The following is a 20619-nucleotide window of genomic DNA, read 5'->3' as shown; positions in this document are numbered from 1 at the left end:
TTTTATAAAAAATTTTTTTAAAGTTTATTATTAAATTTAATACATTTTGAACAAATTTTGGTCAGTTATGCCTGAAAAATTTTATCACCTACAATCTAAAATAAATTTCCATGCAAAAAAATGTAACGCTTTTTGCATGGAAGTACGCAAAGAATTAGAACACTCGGCGTTCGCATACACGTCCCTCTGTGATTCTTGATGATGTGCGTGCATACGCCCGTCAACAGGGGTCGTACCGGGAAATTCAAATATTTTGTACTGGATTCAATACAAAGTCCTGTATCCAGTCCAATACAAAATAATACAAAATATATTTATGTTTATGTGGTTTTGTCTATAGGTATGTGACGTTGGACTCTGTTTTAAAATTTACAACACTAGGGAGGTGTTTTAGAAAAATATAGTACTATACAGTATACCGAATTATTGAATTTTCTGTTTTTTATATTTATGCATTTTAGTTTAAGCTGATTTTTATGTTTATTTAATTTTATTATTTTTTTTTACATTAATTGTGTGTTTCAAACTTTATTATATTCAGAATATCTACTAGACCATTGTTCGGACATATTTCTGTAAGTTACAGGTCTACAATTTACCGCTTTTGGTACAGAAATCCAGACATCAGTGAAACGCCCAGGGGGTTAAAGAACTAGGAAAATGAGGCCAAAGGACAGCCTTCACTGTTGATACCTATTAACAACTCTCTTCTTAACAGACTCTTCTTTTTTCACATTCAGTTTAAGAAAAAAAAGCTTTTAGTGTTTTTACATTTTATTTTAGATGTTTTACATTTTATTATAAATGTTTAAGAATAAACAATACATTTTTTTTTACATATTTAACACTGTCAGCAGTTACAGTATGTGATAATCACATGCCAGATTTCTTCCACTGAATGTATTTAGAAATGTCAAGGTCTAAAGAAGGGTGCAGTGCTAATTTTGACTATTAGTGTGTGTATGTGCAGAGCTCATTGGAATTCTAACTTTTTTTTCTATAGTTATTACTGAAATACCTTTCAGTTAAATGGTAACATTTATAAAGGTTAAAATCACAAACAGCTCTAATCAAAAGTTGCCTATTCACCTCCCTAAATAAAGGGTAGGAAGCATAATTCTAATGTACTGTGCACAGCTGTTTGTGCTTTCCAAAGTACACAGCACCATTACAAGGTACAACTTCTGAACGGACCAGATGAGTTAACTCCCCTCCCATCAATAAAAATTAGGTGCCCATGACCTTGTCGGCTGTTCTAATTGTCCTTTCTTGGGCCCCTTTTGGTATGTAATAAACACACTGCAGAATATTCTTTAATTTTCAGCAGTGCAAAGAGGATAAATTGGGAGCACTGATGAACATTTGTTTAAAAATGTGACCAGGAGAAAATGCTACCATTACATACAGAGTGTAATAAATCATGGCAACCAGAGCATGATTTACTGTAGTAAGATCAGTTAATTTATGATTGGCGTTTAGTATTAAACCATATTTAACTGCATTATTTGGAATACAATGAACTATGGGGCTTATTATAATGTTGTTGTTTTTTTACTATTATTATATTGCAATGTTATTAGTTTTAAGAAGTTCATTGTTATGAGCACATTGTTGAACCTGATACGAGCTGTGATGCAAACTGGTTTACTTTACCATATTTATTTGGTTTATCTTTAAAGGCATATGCCATGAGAGAAACATGGGGCCATGATTTATTAAAGCTCTCCAAGACTGGAAGGTATACACTTTCATCAGTGAAGCTGGGTGATCCAGCAAACCTGGAATGCTCATTTGTGATTTGTTAGAAAAAGTTTTCAATCTTGGACCAGATCCATTTCAGATTTGCTAGATCACCCAGCTTCACTGATGAAAGTGTTTCCTCTCCAGCCTTGAAGAGCTTTAATAAATCATGTCCTTTGAGTCTACAATTGCTTAAGTCTCCTTCTAAAATGGTAACTCCCTGTCAATCTTGCTAAAGTGCTTGATAATTTTGCTTAAAAATGCTTATGACTTTTATTAAATTTTTTGATATACAAAATTGTTTAGGTCAGTAAATATTTTACAGCCACTGGGATAAAATAACAACCAGGCAAATAATCACTTTACTTTCCAAAGACATCCTTCAGCCATCTTGACTGACTGTGCCAGGCATGCAGGAGTTCATTCATTTCTCGGCACACGGCAGTTATTGGATAAGTAACATCGCCTGTCCCTTTCTGCCATACTCACCTGCCTAAATCTCAAAAGTTCAAAGTGGGACATTAGTTACAACTACTACTAGTAGTCAACTATTTCAGTTCCCTGGGTATCTGCATACCTCTTACGGACACTTTGGAGTTATTTTTACATTTCCAATATAAGCAAGTTTATTTGTCAATAAACAGTTTACTTTTTTTTTTTTTTTGCAATATTGCTTTTAGTTTCTATGAAATCTACAGACAAATGACATAAAATTGTGGCCCGTGTTAGTTAAAAAAAATAAACTTTTATTGCAAATGAAAAATTTACACTTTGTAATATCTGTTCTCAAAGAAAAACACATTGCCTATATTGTAAAAACCTTCTCTGGTGGTCAAACTAATAAAAGCTGATTTGTCTTTGGTTTCAATGGGGTAATACTGCTCGCTCTTTGCATTATAAAACAGCAAGCATCGATTTTATTTATGTGAAGTAATATCTGTCACTACACAATTCACCTGGCTCAGCATGAGCTGGGCATTTTTCTTCATGAGAAATCATCCATCCCCAAGGAATCTTCACACCTGATCTAGTTTACTGAACTTGATGTACCTGCCCCAGAATGAGAATAAATCCCAAGGGCTGGAAATTTGGCTTTCACCTGGTACACTGGCTAATGATATCATTTATTTTATTTATAGAAGAAAAACTATTTACTTACCTGATTGCAGGTGTTTATATCCACTCCTCCTTTAAGATATTCCAGTACTTTATCAACATTGCCCGATCGAGCAGCTTTCAGGAAGCTAGTGTTGCTGTCCGACTGTAAAGAAAAGGATACATATACATTTAACCAAGGAATTCAACACAACTTCATCTAAACATGTTTCAAAACATATCTGGTTTTACGTGTCTTTACAAGTTTATTACCATTATCATTCTTTTGCTGGTTTAATTATTAGATTATATGTGACATGTAAAATATTATTAGTTAAAAACCTATGAGTGTGTTGAGTGTGTTTATTACTAGTCCTGTGCGGTGCACTTTTCCAAGTACAAATGTCTACAGGTATTGTAATATTTCCCAAATATTCATTATATCTTATTGTAGTCTACAGTTTGTTTTTTTTTGTTTGTTTTTTTAACAAATTCTGCTAGATTTGTACAGGAGTGACTGTTTGTGCACGTGCCATGTCTAACGTATCTGGAGGCACAGCATTAAAAATAGGACAGGTGTTCTAACATGTTTTATAAGATTATCCATCAGAATGTTATCATACAAATGTGTTGACAGATTTTATTTAATATATGGATATATTACATTTTATATATATATATATATATATATATATAGAACAAAATTAATGACATTTCATGAAGTATTGTTGGGTCCTGTTTTTTACAGCTCAAGTGAAGTGAAAAAAAGGAAGTTTTACTTTACTTTAATTATGATTTTTTGGGGATCTTTTGAATAGAAATTGAAAAATGCCATTAAAGAAGAGGTTCAGTAAAATTTGCATGTAAAAGTCACCAACTGTTAATGCACCTTGTTTTAAATTAAGTTTGTTACAGACTTTTTTTTATAGACTTTCAGTTTTGTCCCGGAAGTGAATTGTTAACCTTACAATTTAAACATGAGTCACCCATAAGATAAAAAGAAAAAAAAAAACTTTTTATTAAAACCTTTGCTTCAACAAAATTTCCTTTTACTGCAATCTGAAAAAACGCACCCACAATCTGAATGTGTTGGGGTGTTTTGAATTTCTTTACTACAGAAGGTCAGAGAGTAGAGGAATCCACAGCTGTTAGTAATATAATAGTTCACAATGGGTCCTGTTGGATTAGGCTGAATGTTCCAAGACCCCTTGTCACTCATCATTTTGCTAGGTACCTGATAGGAAATCCTAAGGAATAATGTCAGCTTTTCAGTAATGAAAGTCATCTTTGGGGGGGATGGGGTCCTGTTGGTGAGATTTTCCTTATCTTCCTGTATTGGTAACAGAACAGGATATATGAAAAGATCTCCTAAAGTATTACAGAATCAGGTGCCCCAATTAAAAACATTGGAATATTCCTTATTTACGCCTGTTCCAGGGACAAATCACAATTTTAGATTTGCTATAAGTGATCTATAAAGCTCACTGGCAGACAAGGAAAGCCAATAAAGACTCAAACTAAAAGGGAAAGCACCCCTAAAAAACACTTCCAATCTTTACACATATATGACATCAGCTCCTTTCTACCAAATGAGTCTGCCGTCCCATGTAGCAAAATGTTATCTCTTTTTATCCCATCTGTTTTATAATTGAAAAAAAAAATTATTGAAAAAATCCTTTAAATTTGTTTGTGGCAAGGAGGTCCAGATAAGGTCAAATAAGCCATTACACGTGCAGAGATTTACCTATCAGAAAATCAAGATACATTATAAAGCAGTCTAGAAACCCAAATAGTTATCAGTTCAGCAATGCATGTTGTTACATGCATTCTGTGCTTTTTGGAGCTGATCACTCTCCACCATACTGAGCTCATGTTGACCTAACCAGTCCAACAGAGAAAATGCTCCGTCAATTAAGGAAATTGTAGTGTCCAACTCCCTAACTGATTGGATTCCTATAGATTTTGCCACCTGTAAACAGAAAACCAGGAACACCATTTTTCTATAAATGCTTTGCCTTTAGCCTGAAAAACCTTTGCCTTTTCAGTTTGCTTGCATAGAGTTTTAATAGCGCTAATAAAATATTTATCATTTTACCAACAGCTTTTATCCTGAATGACCTGCTTTCCATATTAAACACTAAGAAGGGGTGACAGGCAGCAACTAATAATGGAATAAGCCTGCACATTGCTAGAAGCAGCTAAGCGTTTAACATTGCACTGAACAGAGCTAAACCTGGCACTATTATACTTACAGAATACACAGAATCCAGGTAAATCTAATAAAGGTTCAAAGGACTAACACAGTACTAAAGTCAAATGTGAGAGGCAAGTTGAGGTCAGAAGAAGCAGCATTTGTTGTGAACAACAATCAAGTAATCCGCAGTGATGTGTCACCAGCCCCCCTGATGTTCAGCCAATCGTGTAAGCGGATAAAGTACATCCTAGCTGAGCAGTAACTGCAGTGAGGCGAAATGCTGCATCACCCCCACTATTCTATCTGCACAGTGACATGCCGCAGCTTAACCACAGCAGAGCTGAAAGTACTGCCACAATGTCATAGTACAATGAAACCCAATCAAGCAAACTTTTCTTCTAATCAAATCTTCTTTCATTCACTCTAAGCAAATAATGAGAATCTCATAGAACTGCTGATGTAATTCAGCTCAATCACAGTTATAATGATCCTTCAGATGTTTCCTTTTATTTTAATGATATATAATTGAAGATTGAAAAACCTAATAAAAAAAGTAAATGCATTTTCAAACATAGCTATATTTATAAAGCAGGCTCTGTATGAAAGGAACCATATTCAAAGAGCTAGTAGTGGCACCAATGTGAATGCCGATACACAGCCATTTCCATGTGAAAATGTTTATTTGGCTACACACATGACATGCATTCATTGTGAATGGCACCCCAATCATATCTTACCAGCGAACTACAGTGCAACGCATGACTACAGACAACTATATGTTTCTGTACGCTTAACATTAAAAAAAAATACAGCAGGCTCTAAATTTCTGTGCAATGTAGTGAATTGGGATGTCTATTCAAATGAATGAGTTTTAGAAAACAATGCATGAAAACATGCATGAGTTTTGAAAAACTTGACACAAGGACGTGGCAGGACTGTAGTTTAACCAATATTAGGGGCGTGACTTATTAACCTCCCTAGCGGTTCATTTCTTTCTGGATTTATATGTCAAAAAGCAGGACATTTTTTTCAATGAAAATTTTTTTTGATTGTAGGCCTGTAATTATTAGGCATAACTCACCAGAATATGTCCTAACAAGAATCTTAGTAAAATAAAGTTTGAAACACAAAATCATGTCATAATAATAATTAAATTTAATAATAAACTTTAAATAAAAAACACAAAAATCTGAGGTTTTTATGATTTTTGATAAACATCCCGGGTGTGATATATTTTGAAACAAGGGACAACACAGAGTCCAACATCACAATCAAAAGATAGTGGCTACTTTGTATTGAATTCAAAACAAAAAATTTGAATTTCCCGCTGGCCACTCCCCCCGGCACATGCACAGATGTCTTCAGTAAACTGCTCTGATGACTCATCAAGACACAGAGACACAGAGACGCTGTTGCAGGGGGAAGACAGGAAGAGAGGAGCCTGCAGGAAGATGTGATCACTGAAGCAGAACGGAGGAGGACGCCGGCAGATAAGGTAAGTCTTTATTTATCATTTATTTATCGCTGCTTTACCTACCCCGAGTGTGACTCGGGGTTACCACTTTTAGCAAGTTTTTTCTACCCCGAGTCACACTCGGGGTTACCGCTAGGGAGGTTAAAGCTCCCCAATGCTGAAGAATTTACACTTTCAGTGAACCTGGGTGATCCAGCGAACCTGGAATGGATTTCGTAAAGGTCCTTTGCTATTTGTTAGCGAATGTTTTCAATTCTGGACCAGATCCATTCCAGGTTTGCTGGATCACCCACCTTCACTGACGAAGGTGTATCCTCTCTAGCTTTGGAGAACTTAACTAACTAACTAAATCAGGCCCAATGTGTCAAGAGTATCCTTAAAAGTATATCTAATTCATATCTGGTGAGATCTCTGGAATCGAACACATACTGCATGTCAAACAAACTTACATAAAGCCACATAGTTTTGTCATTTTGTATACTTTAAACAACCACTTTTAGTTAGGTGAGATGTGACAGAGACTTGGACCACAGTGGACATTCATTAATTAAATACATCTCAACAGGAAAATCTAGATTTGACCTCGGGGCCCCATTTATAAAATCAGTACCTAAAACTTAAAGTGTACCGTAAACTTAAAGAGAACCCTTTTATGTAAGGTAAATTTTTTTTTTTTTTTTAAAAAGGGTACAGCACCGTTCCCTAATTCCTGGCTGCCTAGGTGGTGGAGAATGAATGGGAGGGCAAAGCCTGGGATGTCAGGCATCCTGGGAGGCTCTTGGGCGCTCCTTCTACACATGTCCAAGTATCTTGGACATGCGCAGAAGGAGCATTTTTGCTCAAAGAGAAAAATTTGCGCAGTGAGATCGGCAAACTTTTTTTTCATCCTACGTCACCCGATCTCTTGCCTGGGTCGGGTGACGTAGGATGAAGAACCTGAAAAAGAAGACGAAGATGGAGGCACCCGGAGTGCCGGCTCCGGAATGGATGCCAGGACAATGTGGGACCAGATGCCTGGCACCCCCCAGAGTGATCGATCTGCCCTGTGGGATTGAAGGTGTGTTTTTTTTTTTTTTTTGTGTGTTGAGTATAGTTGCTCTTTAAGTAAGGTCTTGCTACCCAGGCTAAGCAAACAGCATTAAAGCATTTGGCCATAGTAGGGACATCAATGTAGCCTGAGATCCCAAAAAATGGCTTAGTCTAACTAGGTCTGCTGCATACAAATAATGCCATTTGTAGTTCAGTATTGTCTTACATGAAAAGCAAACTGATGCAATTTCATAACAAGTGTCTAAGCAAATAAACAGAAAAAAATGATTGGATACAAATGTGACTGGAACAAGATATGAGTCACTGTATCGCAACTTCCTACAGGATTCTGAACTAGCTTGAGCAAGTGCAGGCCACTCACACAGGCTGTGTCTTGATATTCTGGCTCAGCTCTTATACTGAACTATTTCACAATTACAATAAATTCTTAGCTAAAGGGCATAACATAGTCAAGCCGTACATGTGACTAATTTTCATGTTGTTGAGTACAGCAGTTAGCATTACAAGTGTTGTGTGTAGGAGTTAAGGGCCCATGATGAAGTCTGTGTATGTACAATGTCATGGACAACCTTATTATTGTCTTGTTTTGATACTTCTGGCCAGGTACATGTATGTGATCACTGATAAACATATCATTATTGTGGGCCTGATTTATTAAAGATCTCCAAGGCTGGAGAGGATACACTTTCATCATTAAAGCTAGGCGATCCAGCAAACCTGAAATGAATCTATCCGGATTGCAAACATTTGCTAACAAACGTCTTTGAAGAAATCTATTCCAGGTTTTCTGGATCACCCAGCTTCACTGATGAAAATGTATCCTCTCCAGCTTTGGAGAGCTTTAACTAATCAGGCCCAGGATGTCAGGTTAAGTACCACAGACCATCACTTCCAAATTTAGACTCTGGTACAATGCTTATGGCTTATGAAGGGGTCAATCTGATATTCTATAGGAGCACAACTGTGTGCAATGAGTAAAGAGGACTTTACAGGAAGATTTAATTTTGTCCTTCATGAGGCATTAATGGAAAAAGAATGGTTAGCAGACATTAGCATAGAGTTTTTCACAGGTAACAATGTCACCTTGTGTTGAACACTGGTTGGAGCAGGTTATGGTGAAAGTCACCTGGAACAAAGCATTTTTTGTTTCCATTGAATTAGTTATGCTACAGCCAATGTCATTAAATAAGCCTCGGGGCAGAAAATGACATGAGTACATTGATCATTAGGATTCAAATATTACTGTACTTCTAAAATCTGGATATCACAAGATAAGCTCATGACATACCAATTAGTATCTGCTTTCTAATTTTCTTATTTTAGGCTAATAAACATTTAAATAACAGGTGCATGGTTCTGATTTCCACAGTTAATTATACAACAATTTAAACATTTTCTTTCGTAGTGAATGTCCCCCTTATTTACTAAATGAATTATCTATTAAAGAATAAGAATTCACTTTGCTAAGTTAACAGCTCTTTTAGTAAATAAAACTCATTGTCTTTTTGCTGGCAGCTTTGTATAATTAACCAAATTTGTATATGTGCCACCATATAAATAAAGTATATGTAAACTTTAGAAAATGCATAAATTATTGTGTAAAGGGAATTAAAACTTTACACTATGTTAGAAATCTTGTTTTCTCCACAAACAGAAGATCATCTTCGTAGTCCTCCTCTTTTTCTGTATGATTCTGATCATTTCAAGCATGGAAGCAGATCAAGATACATGCTTCTAATAATGTATAAAAGATACAGGACGCTAAGCCAGGGATGATGGAATAGACTGAAAGTCACTGTAATCTTTGTGATAGTGCTTTACAAAAGGAACTGGACAAACAAACATGTTATTCCTGCTACTATCTTTTTCTTTATAAAGAAAAATACAGATAGAACTGAGCTGGAACAGTTACTAAATGTGTAGTCTACAGTTTGTCTAATCCCACACAACCCCTAAAAAATGATAGGAGACTATAGGAGAATAGTAAATATTTCTAAGATATGTATTAAGGTGATTGTGGGCGTAATAGTACGTAAGCAACAATGATGGAGTTCAGTACCATTCATGATACTGCTTGGACCTAGTAGAAGTGACAAATCTTTGAAAGTTTGTCCTGAAAATGTAACAATTACTGCAAATAAAAAGTATCATGGACAGTATTAACTTTCATTGGTAAAATAATCTTGTTATCTTTTACAAATACGTATAAAATATTAATTGTCACTAAACTTGTCATTTGGAAGCTGATGCATTAGGAGAAATGACTAACCCCATTCCCATAAATTCTATTTGCATGATAGATGATATGATAGATACATAGGGCCTGATTTATTAACGCTCTCCAAGGCTGAACATTTGCTTAGCAAATGTTTTCAATCCTGGACCAGATGCATTCCAGGTTTGCTGGATCACCCAGGTTCATTGATGAAAGTGTATACTTTCCAGTCTTAGAGAGCTTTAATAAATCAGACTCAGAAATCAGACATTGATTGTAAGAAATGATGATGTGTAAGAAAAAATAATTGGTTAAGCTTTCATTCTATGCATTTTGTAGACCACCAGTTCACTTTCTCATCAGAGAGGCTGAAGGTATATTTATTTGTGGTGTTCATCTATATACATTACCATGATTAGTTTATTTAAAGAAAGGGTATTTTGAGAATGAGTGATTTGTATCATTATAAGACATTAGAGGTTTATATCAGTGTATTTTTCCCATAACAGAGCATAGCTGATTAAAGTTCTATGCCCTGAGTCTTGCTTGCTTAAAAGAGGTAACATTTTCTATTATCTAGAATTATATAACTAAAATGAGATAGAAGATATATGCTAATAAGTCCTCACGTTTTTATTGGAACAGTTTTCTAGTACCATGAAAACAGAAAGCAGTTTTCTTCCTGATCCCTGGCAGTATAAGAGTCTCTGTCATTGAAATGTGGGCATGGAAGTACATATCTGCATATGGAACCATTGTTGATTCATGATGAACAGATTTCAACACTAATGTTTGGTGGCACACGATCATAAAGCATTTTAAATTATACACTGTAATATGTTGTGTTTAGATAAAGAAGCCTCATCTTTTCCTATGAAGTGCAAGTTATGAAAACCTAACTAATTTTCCTTTATAAATATAATGTATAGTCTGTAAATGGAACAATTGCAGATTAAATCTACTTCCTTATCTATCCTATGCGGAATGGGGGTTAGGTTTACAGGAGCAATTACAGTGATTGCCGAGCCAGTGTTTTTTATTGAGTGGTTTTGTACATTTGAAAATACTTGGGTGGCATCCTCTGGGGTCTCCAGGACCCGTTGAAGTTTTGCATTGACAAATTACCTTTTCAAAAAGCCGCAATAGTCCAGTTTTCTTATTCTTGTAACCTAAACTATCCTAGAAGCCACCTACTAGCTGCTTGCTTAGCACAACAGCAAGAGTTTACCATTTCCCAAGCTGAAATCTTCATCACTTGTTATTCCTCTACATTGACCACTACAGACTTGATGCGAGCCATACAGTGAGACATTTGGATAAAGGTATTAAGGCAGTTTGGTACTGCTGAGAACAATGGCGAGACTTTTATGCTGAACCAGTGCCTTCAAATGCCTTTATCTATTAAACATTTACTGAGAAGTGAGTTACCGTAAAGCTTATTTAATTTCCAACCATTTAAAGATTGTACACTATTGAGCTTTAGGGTTGCTGCAGCTTCTGGGATCCAGCTGTACAGTTTACGCTAATATTTTACAGGCTGTTCTGATCTGATGGGAGACCAAGTATACTTTACATGTCATTTAGTCATAGTAATGTGTCTCACATAAGATGTTTATACTCACCCCGTGGTGTAACATTGCCTTTAAATATTTGGGCCCAAAGCCAGTATTCCCTGAGAATGTAAAAAAGCAAACTCCATAACCAGATACCCGTGTATTTTTTTCAGTGTGTTCAATAATGTCTCTCTATGTATTGTTATATCCTCTGATTCACTCTGGTATAGTACAGAAGCTTCAGCAGAACAAGTTTTTCCAATGTATTTTACACATAGAAAAAAATGGACAATTTTTAAGCAGGTATATTTTCAACTTGATTCATTAGATACTGATCACACACAACAGGAACATACGGACTCCTTTTCATGAACGCTGTGCAAAAATAAAAGTATTCAAAAATCTGATTTCTATGAAGTATTTATATTGATACATAATATTTACTACTAATATAAAGTATTTGTATATACATGTAATCTTGCTGGCCATTTACAGATGTAGTTTGCATTGCTCTGTTTTTTACACCCACCCTTGTTCACATAAGTTTCCTGCTTTGAAGCCTAAACATAAATTAAACCTACCTGTCATTAAATCATAAAGATTTTGCAAAACATAAAAGAAAGCCACGGTTGACTGAAAAAACTAGGCTATGGAAAACAAATAATCACTGCAATTTGAATTGAAACTGCTGCAGTTATTTGGAAAATATTATTCCTTTTTGATTTTTTTTTCATACAGTTTTAAAAATCTTAATAAGAGCAATTTCATAAACAAAGATATTTATATAGGCAATATGAATGAACCAGTATGAAAGTGGGACCTTAATGCAGGTGTTTGCCTTAATTTACCCTAGCCTGTAGGGGGCACTCTACCTCCTTGAAAGGTTCTCAGATAACAGTAGGTGAGTGCGGCAAAACAATTTATCAATTATCCCTTGCATGTTTCTCATGATCAGCTATTTATTCAACCATCCCAAAATCAGCTATTCCCACTACATAAAAATGTACTTACCATTACATCCTGCTCTGAGCTTCCTTCACTGATGTACCCATAATAATCAAGAATTTTCTCCAGTTCTGTGATATTCCCAACATGACCAATTGATTTTCCAGTGTGACAGGTCTGGCAGAGCGCTGCATTGCCCATAACTATCCTGCCCTAAACTATGTGGTTATCAACAGTGTCAGTCATCCACGTGTAATCCAGACGAACGGGGCTTCTGCTCTACGCTGTGGTCTACAAGTTCCCCGTGCAGTGAATCTCTCTGGATATTAGAATCACTTGTGGAATTCATCCCTAACAACTGCAGAGATCACACAGTGACCATTTCCAATTCAGGCACGGCCTGTCTATTTTTACACCTACTAGGCCAGTTATGCATGTAAATGAGGGCTAGGAGGGGGCTGCCGTCCACTACACAGCCAGCCAGTCTTCTCAGTACATGGAGTAAAAGAGTCGTATTAAATTACTGTGTGCCATGTTTTTCATACTTTAATTCAACTCACTGTCTTTCTGCTTATGTAATTATTGTGACTGATACATTTAGTTCCCCAGATTGAAGTAACCATGTATGCATTGCCACATATGACTAATTTATGTGCAAATGCACATAAATGTTTACAACAAAAATATGTTTACTATATGTAATAAATCCTTATTGTTTTTCCTTGTAAATTGTACTGTTCTAAACCTATATCCCAGACACCCAATACAACCACATAGCACTTTGCTCAAATAGACAAATAAACTGAATTGCATTTAGTGATTGATATCTAAGTGGTACTTATACAAAAAGTACATAAAACAAACTTCACTAAATAAGTAAGTGTGTTTCATTTACATTACATCCCTCACAAATTCATCACTCAATCAACACTCAAAAAAAGAATGTAAAATCTGAGGCCTCAGATACAAATGTTATATTACATGTTACTACTCATCTGGGAACGCATAATTTATATAATCAAGGCTAAAACTGGTATGTTGTTTGTAAAAAATTTTTAGTACATGATTTATGTCAGAATATGCGATTGTTAGAGTCTCTGTATGTCCTAATTACACTTGCACAGAGGACCCAGATGCTGTATAAATCAATAACTGTAGCCAAGCACTGCATAGATAGCATGTCATTCCTAATTTTCTTATTTCAATTATAACTTCAGCCATTGACTCCCCACATACCGGTAAATGTTAAATTTGGTATAGATTTAATTATTATTGTCCAAAGCAGAAATGCCCTTGCCAAGTAAAGCCATACAGCTACAAAAAATACAAATAGCATTCATCCACATAAATATATACAAAAATATATACTGTTAATATCCAACTCACAACATATTTCATTTTAAGACAGAAGAAAAAACACAAATGAAAGCCAAAATCTGATTTATGCTCTCACTCCTAGGCAATGCAGCTTACAATGGGGGTTGTCAGCAACAAAATCAGTGCTACAAATGCAGGAAGCAGTGTGCAGGACAAGGTGTGGGAAGGTAATGACTGACAAGCTGCAGGCTTGTGAATCAGAACTGACCGCCATACCCCAATGTCCATATCACTGTAGTATAAGCCGGTACAGTCTACATAAATGTGTGCTCTGAAAGTATTATCATTGTCATACCATCATAAGAAGCTGCATTATGGAGAATTTACTGGCAGCCTTACAGCTAGGTATTTGTGGGGCTTATACGGAGGACTAGGAAAAACTTAATGTAGAGTGAATGCACCTATAACTAAGCCTTCATTCACAACCATGGCTAGACCCCACCGTTTGGCCGCCCTTAACACTGCTTTGGTTTTTAAATAACTAAGGTTTGCACATTTTTTACACTGCTAACCCAAATAATTCTCTATGGGAGGCCATAGATGTATCCTTTCACCCCTAGGAAGTGGTTCAGGCAAGTGAAGATGTGATTGTACAGAAACCTCCCCACCAGTCTGAAGTGCTGCCACGTATATATGTTATTAGGAATAGCAATCTATATCTTTGTGTTTCATGTGATAAACAAATGTGTATGTATATAACATAAGGCTTTAAGTAAGAAAAAAACTTTTATATGTAGAAAACTCTTATTAAGTTTAGATTTAAAGCAAGCTCACCTAGTGAAATTGATTCTAGTAAAGCAGTTAATAAACATGGTATCTTTATCATATCTTTCATGATAAGAAGTAGAATAACAATACAGCACCTAGTGCACCTAGGGACAGTGCCAAGAGATCCAGCTTTCCTATTCTGCCTAATACTATTTCTGATTAGTGATGTCTTTAGAGGATGGGAAACATGAAGAGTTGTCCAATGATAGATTGCTTCATTAATAGGGCTGTGGTTAAATTGATAATGCCTAGTGTAACTGCTAGTTCACAAATAAATTGTCTCACACTATTTACATAGCATGTAAGTATGATCCGAAGAGATAAAATATACAAAAAACACCTAACGGGAAAAAAAACATGCCTAGGAGGCAAAGATCCAGTCTAAGGGTTGATTATGGTTTCTGTGATAGAAACAATTGACATATACTCTAAATGCAATTGTGACTTGATAGTGATTATTTTTAGAGTAATGAATGACCTCTGAATTTTCCTTCATGGTTCTGCACTTCAGAACAGCTTCATTTAATGCAGCAGTGACTGACAAACTTGCTGCACTTAAAAGAGATGATTGAAGTCCAATGTCTCATGTATGAAAGTGCTGACTGACATAATATTTTGGGTATTGTTAAAATTCCACTTTAAACACAATGCCCCTGATTCATCAAGCAAAATCGGATTATCGGTCGCGCATTCGTATTAGCGATCCGGAATCGTGCGCGATCGCGCTATTCAACAACTGAAAAAGCTCGTTCGCGCTCCCAGCGATCGCGGATTTCAATGATGAATCAGGGGCAATGTGATCACTTGCACATGAACATTGAGGTCTGATTATAAAAGTGGAATATTAAGGCTGTATTCACACAACAGTTTTTTCTTTACATTGGAGAATGCTACCTTTACTTCTAAATTATTTGATGACGCCACAAACACTGTATGTGTGTATTAAACAAAAAAAAAATGCAGCATACAGGACTTTTACTTCCAATACAAAACAATGTAACTAATTGGTACATGAGTGTCCTACATTACAATAGATTTTCCCATTTCCATGTATTTTACCTGAGATTGAAAATACAAAAAAAATGCCTGGGAATGAATCTCCAGAGGCCATGCTATGATCACCATATAATCTGTTCTAGATACGATTGTCCTTGGCATACATAAATTATAACTGCATCCACTAGCAAAGTATTGTTTTGCAAGACAATATAGAGGTAAAATTATTTGACTATAGTACGAAACCTATTATTTATCTCAACTGTAAATTTAAAAAGCATGCAAGTAAATGAGAATATATATAGTTAGCCTATTCAGCACCAGATTAGAAAAGCAAAGCTCTGATGCAGTGAACAATAGTAGTAGCCATACTAAAACTCCTTAATAGTAGCCATAATAAACCTGCAGATGCCACTCCTATACAAACATGCCTTCCATACTGGCTGTTAGATACCTAGGTTCTATATATTAAATGTAAAATTCATGTTGATAAGAGAAGGTTTGGTATAATCTTTCTTAGTTGATAATTGGCCATAGATATTTGCTATCATCATGGATATTCAGTATAATTTGCTGATTCTGTACACTGTGGTTTCCAACAATGGCACACAGCGTATCCTAGCAACACCCAACTCCTGTGTTTGCCTCTGAGACTTATAGGCAGCCATTACATAACAACAGGTAACCCACACATCGCTCCCTCATCTCAGTCTGTTCCTTAACTGCAGTTAAAAAGGGCTGAAATTACAATCGTCATCTCCATATATTACACTGTACCTTTACAAATGGTTTTTGGCGGTCCTTAGGGTAAAAAAAAGACTATATGCGCTAAATATGTTTGATTTTTTTCTTTTCACATCATTATACACATCTAGATAATGTAACATTGTAAATATGAATAAGGCGTTATAACTAGTTGTTAGCAGATATAACACTGTCAAACTTTAATGCCATTTCTTAGCAGAACAAACCTTAAAATTGAGTTATATGAAACGAATACACTAGGCTTGAGATGTTTGGCATATGGGCATGAACTGAGCAACGATCTAAAAAAAGAAACAGAAAAATGTTGATCCATATGGTCAAAGAGATTAGAAGATCTTGTGTTGTCCACTAATCGAGAAGAGAAAAGCACAGACATAATAAGGGTGGGACAATCTGTGTCACTAAACACAACAGAGCTTTTTCTGAGCCGCCCCTCCTGCTGAAATGTTTAGATCATACAAGTTTGTAGTCTGATGCTAGTGTGTCTCATTAAAATTCAGGACATAAGATAATATTATAAAAATATATATATCTATATAGGTTCATTTTTTATTTCAATAAAACATTCCCTTTATTTCTCCCATATTCTATTATCCCCTCTACACTGACCTACCCTTACCCATTCCACTGCACCATAGTTTCATATTTATTGAGTTTGAACTACCACGGTCCAGCATTTGTTTATTATACTCCACCCTGCCTGGTGGGTTAGGTTAGTATAAAGGAGGGAATAAGGTAATGTTTTAATAACATTTCTCATAAGAATAAAGAAGTATTAATGGTTGCAATATCAAAGCAGCTGAATGTCCCACATACTTCATTTTGCATACAGACTTTTCCCCAATAAAAGAAAATTAAAGTTAATATATTTTAAAATGCAAACATGCTGAAATTGCAAGGTAAAATAGTGCACAGATTTAAATATGCAAAAATATGTACTGTGGCTTTTTAAAAGCTTTTCTAGATGGGTCGAATGATCTCTTGTTTGCAATCTGCACAGATCAGGGGTCATAGACTTTCCAAACCCCTTCATTATGCACCTATATTTGCATTGCACTTCAATGCATCTCTTTTTACATCTGCCCTGTTTTAAAGACAGTAGCAAAATGGAAAACAAGTAACAAGTAGCTAAGAGGTAGGGAGAATTAGGTTGGAGACAGAACTGCCTTTTAACACACATAAAGTGGACCTAAACTCAACATTTTTACTTACATAAAAAAGTAGGCAAACCCTAAAAAGCAGAACCGCCCCTTTAAGTCTTAATTGCTGCAGTGATCAAGACTAAATGGGGGCGCAGATCCTCACAAGATACTTGCGTCACACATCCTGGGAGGCTCTGGCTGCTCCTGCACATGCTTGATGTCGAGCATGCACAGATGGGGCATTTTCTTCACTAAAGAGGAAAGAGATGCCGATGTCACACATGTGCAGTGCAAGATCGGGTCACATAGCAGGAAGAACAGAAGAGAAGACTGAAGATGGCGGCGCCAAGTGCTAACTCAGTGCTGGAATGAAGAACTCTAGGACAACGTGGGACCGGATCAAAAGAAGGTCCAGTGCCATCGAGGGATCTTCGGGATTAAAGGTAAGTTTTTTTTTTTAATTTTCACTTTAGTTCCACTTTAAGGCCTTTTCAGAACCACAGTGAGCCACATCTTTATGTTGCAGACTCAGCAGTGATCCCAACCTCTCCCAATCATGTGAATGAGCGAGGTTGGAAACCATTACCATGAAGGCATTTAGTTACAAGGTATACTAATGTCTGACAGTGTCATAATTGAGTTAAGGATCTGTAAATCCTAAGAATGAAAAAGCAAACAAAAATACACAACAGTTTATATTTGATGCTATGATTGTCCACCCATAAACAAGGCAAAACATTATTTTCATCACCACCATCATTGTAACATAACACATTAGTGTATGAAGTCTTCAACATTTCTCTGCTCTCTACTTTTACAATATTTATCATTATAAACTCTAGTCTAAAGTGCCTTAAGGCATTCATTCATTTAGAATGATGGTCAATGTGTATACTAAACTGTATATTACCTAATCATGGCAAGATATGAAAAAATATGATGCAAGATATGGAAATAGCAAAACACATATGGCCAGCCTTATGGTACCAACACATCTAAGATGCAGCCTCCTCATCTGGTTCTTTTCCAGGTAATCATGGTGAAAATCTCATGCCTGTAGATGCCAGAATATTGACTAGCCACTACTGGAGAAGTAAACAGACAGGTTAGAAAACTGTTCTGAACGCTAATGATAATGTTACCTTACTGCCAGACGATTCACATCACATGCTTAACTTTGGAAAACCCAACCTTACTTGTATACAGAATGTTCTACAAATGGCTTGCCCTAAGAATGAACAGACTGTCCCTGAACGAATGACTGTCCTCTGAGGTTTACTACACAATAAAATACACAAAATTGCCAAACAATTCCTATTTTCTGGAAAACATGTTTGCATAATCTCAATGATTGACCTCAGCACAGACAAAGTTTGTACAGGAACATTACATGCTGTTACATGAACAGAAAGGTAAATATTTCAGAACTGTTTGACGGGTGGGGAGATTTCAAGATTAATACCTTTTTTTTGTATTTTGTACAATGAACAAAGGGAGTACCTCAGCTGTGCAGACATAATCACTTGATTGGAAGTCACAGAAAATGCTCCAGGGGCTTTTGATAAATGCTAGAACAGCTAAATCCTGATGACTAAAATCGTCATTGTCTCCACAGAAGAGAACATTTCACATCATCAGTCTTAAAAATATAACATCCACACTGCACATTTTATTCTTTATGTTTTCCTTTTTAAATCACACACACATTTAAAGATTTTATACCTACCTAATATCTTTCCTATATTTTCCAATATTTAAGAGTCATGATAAAGTAGTGTGGCTACAAAAGGTGATGTGTACTAAAGTATGGTTTTTGCCAAAATTAAAAATACATCAACAGCATTTTATTTTGATAACTCTAAAAACTTTAAACACTTATTTTGGTCATAGACATTGGAACATCTTAGAGTCAGCAGTCCTGTATAGACAGGCTTAAAAATTGTTATTGCTTTAACCAAAGACAGGTAAAAAGCAAAGGTTTCTTTGCTTCATAATCCATTTAAATGAACAAGAACAGTTAGACAATCACAATGCATATATGTTTATTATACAGCTGACCAATACAGCTTTAACCAATCACTGGATCTACATCTGCACATAAACATGAAGTAGCAGTTACCTGATCTGTTTTTTTTCCTGGATTGAGTAATAATCTTATGTCTATGGACCATCCCTTGTCACTGGCTGACAGTTCTTGGGGGAATAAAAAAATAGATTGGACAGCCTGCCTACTATTGATACAACAGGAGGCACCAGCAGCACCTGTTAGAACTGCTCATATTCACCCACAAGTCCACAAGCTTTGACTGTGTTACTGGATCCACGGAAGAGTGATTTTAGCAATAGCCAGCTTTAAATCATAATCATGAGTACAAAACTGAAGACTTTTTGGTCATGGTGAAATAAACCTACCCTGGCATATGTTAAATTATTATTAGACACTACTAATGCAGTTGGGAAGCAATCAAATGTAAACTTTTAGCTATTAAATGTAATTACTTAAAGAAATAAACCTTTCCTACTGGCTGGAATGAAAATGTAAAATACAATTTTCTAAAAATAAGTCCTAGCAGGTAGGCAGTGATCTGCCTAACTGTAATGTAAGTAGTAGAGAAAGCAACCATTAAGCAATATCTGTTGCTCTGTAATCAGTGTTAAGGAAAGCTGAACAGATTACATTTTGTAATTAAAATGTGTGCTGGCTCACTACCAAAAGTCTGGCAATGACCCATAAAATCAGACAAGGCAACATGCAAGAAAGCAAAAAAAAAAAAATAAGTGTCTGAACATTTGGTAATCTGGCTTTTCAAATTGATATGTTAGCTGGACTTGGAGCACTACAGAAAAAGCTGTTCAGCTAGTCTCCTAAATCAAACAGGGCTCAAACTATGATTATGTATAGTTTCTGAGAAAACATTCATGCCTTGCCATTCATGTGACAGACATCGGATAAAATAAATGGTCAAAAATTAGTTTCTCTCAAGAATATACAAATAGGAGGACAAAGAGGAAATAAATTCCTTTCCAGGAACTTCATCTAGTGAGATTGTTTCCATTCAAAAAACACCATGAATATTCCAGTTGTAAAAGGGTTCAGATGGGCACAGTATTTTCTTTCCATGAAACCTTAGATATTTCTTGACAGCCGGTAAAAAGCCAGACAAAATAGCTTTATGTTTTGTTTCACAGCTCACACTATAAAACTTTTTACCCACCATGGATTGTTCAACAATTCCATGGAAACTGGTAAAGTGATTTGCATATGTGTCATTTTTAACCTTTCCTATATAAAATTATTCTTAGAA

The 20619-nt window shown here is 35.7% G+C and overlaps 1 protein-coding gene across 30 annotated transcripts in view; it reads right to left on the bottom strand.

The window, feature by feature from the left end:
* The window catches only part of ANK2 (ankyrin 2), a 281636-nt gene that overhangs the window by 107944 nt on the left and 153073 nt on the right, over positions 1 to 20619 (bottom strand). For 10 of the 30 annotated variants that reach the window (XM_072405739.1, XM_072405743.1, XM_072405740.1 and 7 more), the window contains exons 1-2: positions 12333 to 12532; positions 2900 to 3001 (exon numbers count right to left, since the gene is read on the bottom strand). In XM_072405739.1, coding sequence (XP_072261840.1) covers positions 2900 to 3001; positions 12333 to 12467 — 237 coding nt within the window. In that variant the 5' untranslated portion in view covers positions 12468 to 12532. Of the gene's footprint in view, positions 1 to 2899; positions 3002 to 12332; positions 12535 to 20619 lie in introns of those variants that run through there. The other 20 variants (XM_072405742.1, XM_072405741.1, XM_072405735.1 and 17 more) reach the window with 4 other exon arrangements.

Source organism: Pyxicephalus adspersus, chromosome 3 (genome assembly GCF_032062135.1).
Source record: "Pyxicephalus adspersus chromosome 3, UCB_Pads_2.0, whole genome shotgun sequence".
Lineage (NCBI taxonomy): Eukaryota > Metazoa > Chordata > Amphibia > Anura > Pyxicephalidae > Pyxicephalus > Pyxicephalus adspersus.
This window is presented reverse-complemented; position numbering and strand designations above follow the sequence as displayed.